Source organism: Nannobrachium achirus (assembly GCF_963921795.1).
Source record: "Nannobrachium achirus genome assembly, chromosome: 4".
Classification (NCBI taxonomy): domain Eukaryota; kingdom Metazoa; phylum Chordata; class Actinopteri; order Myctophiformes; family Myctophidae; genus Nannobrachium; species Nannobrachium achirus.
In genome coordinates this window covers 706,614-715,000 of record NC_137813.1, presented here as the reverse complement: position 1 = coordinate 715,000, position 8,387 = coordinate 706,614, and the positions used below count along the sequence as shown (strand labels likewise).

Here is an 8,387-nt window from a genome sequence, read left to right as displayed (position 1 = left end):
ATTTATAGCATATCGTCGTTGTCGGGTGGAAACCTTGTATGTCCAAAACCGTTCGTTTTGTATTTATCATCTATAAAATGTACTAAACTAGTCGCTAGTTTTGTGTGACAGTCTTGTATGATGAAGCAGGGCTTTGCTTTACCAAAAGACGTACACATTTGAAACTTGGAGATACAAGGTTTCTGCCCGACAGTGACGATATTTTAGTGATTTTGTTGTGAGGAAAACATTGAGATAATAGCCATTTTGGTTAGAACTGACTGAAAATAACTTTGTACTTCACATTTAAAATGATACTAAATATTTTTTCAAGTGTCCAAATAAATTCCAAATATTATCAAATCATCTCGCGGCACCCTACTTTGAAAACCCCTTGTCTAATGTACGCTATATGTTTCTATATGTACAGTGTGGAAACAGACTGTTATATTGTATATATCATAATGCATATGTTTCTATATTTACAGTGTGTTCGTGTGGAAACAGCATCGTTCTGACCTCACAGAGACCAGAGCAGAGAGATTGGTGAGACATCATAATGACATCATAATGACATCATAATGACATCATAATGACATGAGAGAGAGGATTTCTAGAATCAAATGTTATTTTAAACCTGATCAAATACAAGTCACCTGATTTGCAACACATGCCATCCTGTACGTAGCTTTACATTCATTAACCCATTCAGAACGGGTACACAGTATTGTGTAGTATTATTTTATGTTTTAACTATTGAAAATAAATCGTGAAAATTAGAATTTTGACCCGATTCTATAAGTGTCTATAAAAACCCTATGTTTCTATGTCAGCAATCTGGCCAGCCATCGTCAAATAAAAGGTCCTTTTCACTCAACTGGTGCTCAGTTAGTCTGTTCTTGAGAGACTACTATGTCAGTGGTTCTCAAACCTTTTCATGTGAAGGACACCTGTAAAAAAAAAAAAAATCATATCTCAAAATATTATAGTTCCAAGGAACACCCAGAAGCAAAATTTGAGTTACAAACGTTCGCTCTAAAAATACAAATGTTCAAAGATTTGCACACATTTTCACGACTTTTTCAAAAATAGCAGATATACATGTGAGCTTGTATATCTGCTATTTTTAAACTGGAGAGTCTGGGAGATGGATTGTTGGTGGGTTGTTGCATCTAATGATCCTTATAACAATGTCCTGACAATAATCAAAACATGTCAGAATGTTTGATGGTCATTAATATGAATGTTGACATGAAACACTGACTGTCTAGAAAATAAAAACATGACACTTCATTTCTAAAAGGTTCCTGAGCCCTGGTTTAGACCTGGTTTAGACCGGGTTTAGACCTGGTTCAGACCTGGTTCAGATCTGGTTTAGACCTGGTTTAGACCTGGTTTAGACCTGGTTTAGATCTGGTTCAGATCTGGTTCAGACCTGGTTTAGACCTGGTTTAGACCTGGTTCAGACCTGGTTTAGACCTGGTTCAGACCTGGTTTAGACCATGACATCTTGGTATTTTATAAATTCATCTATGATGAGATAAACAGGTGTTATTATTAAGTAGAGAAAGGAAGGACAGCCGGAGAGGAGAGCGAAGCTGTTTTCACTTCACTGTAAATAAATAACCTTTACTTTACACAAGCTGACATTCATGTTATCATAATTAAATGTAATGTAAGGTAAATGTAACGTTAACCACTTGAACCCCTGCATCCTTATTCTGGGGAACATATACAGTAGACAGGGTTGTTAAGTAACGGATTACATGTAACGCCGTTACGTAATCAGATTACAAAAAACGTGTAACTTGTAAAGTCCTAGGTTACATTTTAAAATGTGTAATCTGGATTACAGTAACGGAGGTGAATGACGGGGGTTACATGGTGGATTCCATTCTCCCCCTCCCCTCATGAATTTTACAAATAAGTTATAAAAACACCAAACAATAAAATACTCAAGTAGAAATACCAGTACACATTGTCACAGCATCGCTTCAGGGAACAGCAGCATGTTATGCTATGTTCAGTCGTAAGACGGTGGTGCGCATCGAAAATAGCAGATATACAAGCTCACAACGTGTCTAACCGCGACGCATTGTGAATTTGTAGGTCTGCTGACACCATTTCCACCCGGAACGTCTCTCAGCCAATCAATGACTACTATTTGACGTATCCCTCTCTGTGATTGGCTGGGATACCGGGTCCATTGTAACACGTTGTTGTTGTTTTTACTCTGAGCGTTACGTGGAGAGGTTGGTTGAAAACACTGGGCATTTATTCGTTTTCTGTTGGGAAATAAAAGCTAATAATCTTATTTTGGAACGCTGTTTCTGCCTTTAATTACAATGGCAGCACTGATAAGTTTAACACTAACAAATAGGTTCAGGGACGATTTATGGAATATTTACAACAATCCATCTGAAAGGAAAACTGCACACAAGACAGAAGGAGATACTGATATGATCGATGAAGGCTTACACATGCTGTTTCTACAACGGTAAGCGAAAGGCTGTCCTTATAAAGTTTCCCATAGCATCTGGCTAGTGTTAGCTTCAGGCTAAAGGTGGCTTGTTTAAGCCATTGGTTCTCAAAGTGGGGTCCGGGGACCTACATGGGTCCTTGAGGGAGTTCCAGCCCAGGGAGTCCCCAGCTAATTGATAGTTAGGAACCAAATGGACCCTTATGGGTCTGTAGAGTGTACACAATTTAAATGCACCCCCAGCTAAATGCTAGTTTGGAAACAAATGGACCATGGGTCTGTAACTCTCACTGTGTACAGTGAGAGTTAAAATTAACATTGATTTTACAATATAAATTGGGGTCAGAGATAGAATAAATGGGGGTCCATTGGCTAATAAGTGTCCATTTGGGGGTCCTTGACATGAAAAAGTGGTGTAACTTGGTGGGCGCTGGTTTAAGCTTCGCTTGTTTAGCCTTGGATCAAGACAGTCATAGGTCAGTCTTGTATCGAGGCTGGCTATGGATTGTTGAGTAAAACATGATTTTATTTTTTATTTTTTTGATGGGAGAACGGATGCTGGTCGTTCTCAGCAAGAGTATGTCAGTGACAGAGGTTGGTTGTTTGCATTGAGAGGCGGCCGACGTCACAAGTGAATGCTTGGAATTGGAAATTAACAGTACAGCACCTTAATATACATATTTCTTATATATGCCTACTCTATGTACAGTATACAGTATATATGGACATTAAACATTTGGCCATTGTTTAGAAAGAGAGTACCAGTCATTTGCATATAAAGCTATTAAGTCGTTTTTCTTTATTTTGTTTGTAGGTATACTTTTGCCTTCTGTGTGTACTGTGCCTGCATGCCTATGAATAGGATGGGGAAGGTGTACACTACTGTATTTTAACATCATATGGTGGTACTTGGAGAGAAGAATATTGTCTTGAGTGGTACTGGTAAAAAAATAAGGTTGAGAGCCTGATCTAACCTATTTTCTGAACATGCAGTATTTTGTGTGAATTACAGTATGTGTACAAGTGGTGTTATCCAGTATGCAAATCTTCAAAATTAGATATTTTATGATAATACTGTTATCAGTCATAATAAATCGAGTTTTGCTTAAAAGTAATCCAAAAGTAACTGAAAGTAACCAGTAGTTACTTTTTAAATTGTGGTAATCGGATTACGTTACTGACTACACTTTTTTGCAAAGTAACTTGTAACTGTAGGGGATTCCTTTTTAAAAGTAACCCTAACAACCCTGACAGTAGACACTTGTAGATCTATTCTGGGGAACATAAACAGTATACGCTTGTAGATCTATTCTGGGGAACATAAACAGTATACGCTTGTAGATCTATTCTGGGGAACATAAACAGTATACGCTTGTAGATCTATTCTGGGGAACATAAACAGTAGACGCTTGTAGATCTATTCTGGGGGAACATATACAGTAGACGCTTGTATCTATTCTGGGGGAACATAGAGACACTTGTAGATCTATTCTGGGGGGAACATATACAGTAGACGCTTGTAGATCTATTCTGGGGGAACATATACAGTAGACGCTTGTAGATCTATTCTGGGGAACATATACAGTAGACGCTTGTAGATTTATTCTGGGGAACATATACAGTAGACACTTGTAGATCTATTCTGGGGGAACATAAAGACACTTGTAGATCTATTCTGGGGAACATACAGTAGACGCTTGTAGATCTATTCTGGGGAACATATACAGTAGACACTTGTAGATCTATTCTGGGGAACATACTGTATACAGTAGACACTTGTAGATCTATTCTGAGGAACATATACAGTAGACGCTTGTAGATCTATTCTGGGGAACATAAACAGTAGACACTTAGTTTAGTTTATTTAGTTTAGTTTATTAGCACATCATATAAAACATGTAACATTATATACATGGGAACAAAATACAGTGCGAGGAAAGGAAGAAGCCATCAGGCTTATTTGGAATCCTTCCCTTATTGGAAGAGATAATAAAATTACAGATTTAAAAGTTCAATAACAATACAGTAGAAAACCACAAAAGGGGCAGCTGTGCAATGAAGAGATAATAACACAGAAACTGCACAAAAGAACAAAAGAAAAGAGAAAAAGAAAAAAGAACATTAAGAAAACACATCAGTAAACTAAATCATGTTGACTACAGTTAGGACGAAATAAGATATAGCTTTAGATGTTTTTTGAATACTGGCAAGGATATTGATAACTTCAGTGAAGCATCAAGACAGTTCCACAAATGAGGGCCTCTAAATTTGATAAATGATTGATGTTTTGAAGTACGACAAAAAGGTAAATCAAAATCATCCCTTTGCCTTGTGGGGTAGGAGTGAATGTCAGAAGTTAACTGAAAAAAATTATAAAAAGAAGATGGAATGTCTTGTTTGCATTTTTTAAATTTAAACATAAACAAACAGGTTTGTAGAATATTTATTTTGTCAATAGGCAATAATGAATATTTAATGAAGAGAGGAGCAGATGGCTCATATCTATTTGACTGAGAAATCATTCTCACAAACCTTTTTTGAATGATCAGAATTTGTGTTAAGAATGATGGACATGTTGCAGCCCAAACAATATTACAGTAACTAATATGTGGGAAGTTAAGCTATATTAAAGCATTAAATGGGACGAAGGAAGAACAAATGGACAGATTTTTCTCAATATACCAAGCATCTTCATCGACTTCTTGCATACAGTATCAATCTGTTGTTTCCAGTTTAAGTTTTCATCTATAGTGACACCCAAGAATTTTGTATATGGAAACTGGCAAATTTCTGAGCCATTGATTAAGATTCTAGATTTTTCATGGGGGAATATTTTGTTTATGTTGCTAAAAATCATGAAGTTGCATTTTTGGATATTGAGAGTAAGCTTGTTCAACTGAAACCATTTGTAAACATCCAACAAATCATCATTAACATGTTTAACAAGGGTATTTAAATCACTGTGTGAGGCAATGAGATTAGTATCGTCTGCAAATAAAATAGGAAGAAACATTTTGCAATTCATGGCTAAGTCATTAATATAAATCAAAAACAATAAAGGACCAAGTATGGAGCCCTGAGGAACCCCGACTAAGATTTTCAACTTCTCAGATAAAAAACCATTTATGGACACATATTGTTCCCTGTCAACTAGATAGTTAGAAAACCACTTAAGAGCAACATCCTGAACTCCATATCTATTAAGTTTAGAAACAAGAATTTTATGATTTACAGTATCGAAAGCTTTGGTTAAATCCAAGAAAACACCAAGAACAAATTTTTCATCATCCAGAGCTGAAGAGATATTGTTGACAAGCTGTAACAGAGCCAGTTCAGTTGAGTATTTTTTGCGAAAACCATATTGATGGCAATAGAGGATGTTGCTCTTAAGTAAATGAGCGGAAATTCTTGAATAGATACGTTTTTCCAAAATTTTAGAAAAACAGGGAAGAATAGATATGGGCCGATAATTGCCAAAATGATTAGTATCTCCTGATTTATGTAGTGGCACCACTTTTGCTATTTTAAAATTGTGAGGAACAACGCCAGACTCTAAAGATAAACAAAAACACTTGTAGATCTATTCTGGGGAACATATACAGTAGACGCTTGTAGATCTATTCTGGGGAACATAAACAGTAGACACTTGTAGATCTATTCTGGGGAACATACAGTAGACACTTGTAGATCTATTCTGGGGAACATAAACAGTAGACGCTTGTAGATCTATTCTGGGGAACATATACAGTAGACGCTTGTAGATCTATTCTGGGGAACATAAACAGTAGACACTTGTAGATCTATTCTGGGGAACATATACAGTAGACGCTTGTAGATCTATTCTGGGGAACATAAACAGTAGACACTTGTAGATCTATTCTGGGGAACATATACAGTAGACGCTTGTAGATCTATTCTGGGGAACATAAACAGTAGACACTTGTAGATCTATTCTGGGGAACACATACAGTAGACGCTTGTAGATCTATTCTGGGGAAACATATACAGTAGACGCTTGTAGATCTATTCTGGGGAAACATATACAGTAGACACTTGTAGATCTATTCTGGGGAAACATATACAGTAGACACTTGTAGATCTATTCTGGGGAAACATATACAGTAGACGCTTGTAGATCGTCTACTTTTGGTGAAGTGATTTGGTGTAGATTGAAAAACAAGGCGGCAGGCCTGAACCTGTGCCTGTAGGATCCCTGCTGGTATGTCTGCTCCACTCTGCACCGTTCTAATCATTTAAATATTAAACATTTAAACAGACTGAACAATCACTGTGAAAACATTACCACCAGAAACACTGGGCGAAGGAGACACCTGGTGGTGAAGTGAGGAACAGCAGTAGCATGCCCACAACAACATTAGTGTATTTATTATGAATTCTTCTATTGTATAATTATACATCTATTATATATACTCATATATAATACTCATCTATTATACATAATATCTGTTTTAATATTGAACTAATGACAGTCAATAGTTTCCTGTGGTTGTACAACATATTGTTATTGTTTTACAACATATTGTTATTGTTTTACAACATATTGTTATTGTTGTACAACATATTATTATTGTTGTACAACATATTGTTATTGTTTTACAACATATTGTTATTGTTGTACAACATATTGTTATTGTTGTACAACATATTGTTATTGTTGTACAACATATTGTTATTGTTTTACAACATATTGTTATTGTTGTACAACATATTGTTATTGTTTTACAACATATTGTTATTGTTTTACAACATATTGTTATTGTTTTACAACATATTGTTATTGTTCTGTTGTGTCCAGTTTGCAGATCAGTTAGCAGTTCAAAGGTCAGATCTCCACAAACAGATCTTCACTCTGACCAACGACTCCTACAGACACTGGATGACCTCTGACCCTGACCCTAACGCTGACCCCAGCATGACTGGACTCCGCTGTCTGAGAGAGGGGACCCTGAATATGACCCATGACCTGGTAATATGACCCTTAACCTTTTAACATGTGACCTCTGAGAGAGGGGACCCTCAATATGACCCATGACCTGGTAATATGACCCTTAACCTTTTAACCTGTGACCTCAGAGAGGGGACGGTCAATATGACCCATGACCAGGTAACCTTTAACCTCTGACCTCTGAGAGAGGGGACCCTGAATATGACCCATGACCTGGTAATATGACCCTTAACCTTTTAACATGTGACCTCAGAGAGGGGACGGTCAATATGACCCATGACCAGGTAACCTTTAACCTCTGACCTCTGAGAGAGGGGACCCTGAATATGACCCATGACCTGGTAATATGACCCTTAACCTTTAACCTGTGACCTCTGAGAGAGGGACCCTGAATATGACCTATGACCAGGTAACCTTTAACCTTTAACATCTGACCTCTGAGAGAGGGGACCCTCAATATGACCTATGACCAGGTACCCTTACCTTTGACCTTTTAACCTTTAACCTCTGAGATATGGGCTGGATATGGCAGCCTGGAACGGTTGTTCAAGTGCAGCTAAACTTGGCATGTTAGTACAGCAACTTGCAATGGGCCTGGTGTACAAGATACACTACACCACTATGATACCCAAGTACCTGTCAAAATACTTTATAAACGTTAAGGATGTCCATAATTACAACACCAGAGGCAGTGCCACAGATCACGTTCAACCCAGAGTCAACTCAAAGAAAGGGTCGAACTCGTTCTTCTGCTATTCCACAAAAATGTGGAATGCCTTAACGAAGGCCATAAAGGAGTGTGGATCACTAGCATCCTTTAAAATTGCCCTGAAAAACCACTTACAGGCAGCAGCCGTTCGCAACTGGTAAAAAACCTAGCCCAACCCTACCCTCCCTGCCCCTTCCTTGTATATACTTGTATACTTGTATATTCCTTGTATATACTTACTGTTTGTTTAGATT

General features: G+C 37.3%; 1 protein-coding gene across 1 annotated transcript in view; it reads left to right on the top strand.

Annotated features, from left to right (window-relative positions):
- LOC308284257 (beta-1,4-mannosyl-glycoprotein 4-beta-N-acetylglucosaminyltransferase-like) overlaps nucleotides 1-8,387 on the top strand; it is a gene marked incomplete at both ends in the record, with an annotated part of 52,890 nt that overhangs the window by 24,989 nt on the left and 19,514 nt on the right. Inside the window, one exon of the mRNA XM_080724827.1 lies at nucleotides 7,275-7,445. Coding sequence (XP_080580953.1) covers nucleotides 7,275-7,445 — 171 coding nt within the window. The remainder of the gene's footprint in view (nucleotides 1-7,274; nucleotides 7,446-8,387) is intronic.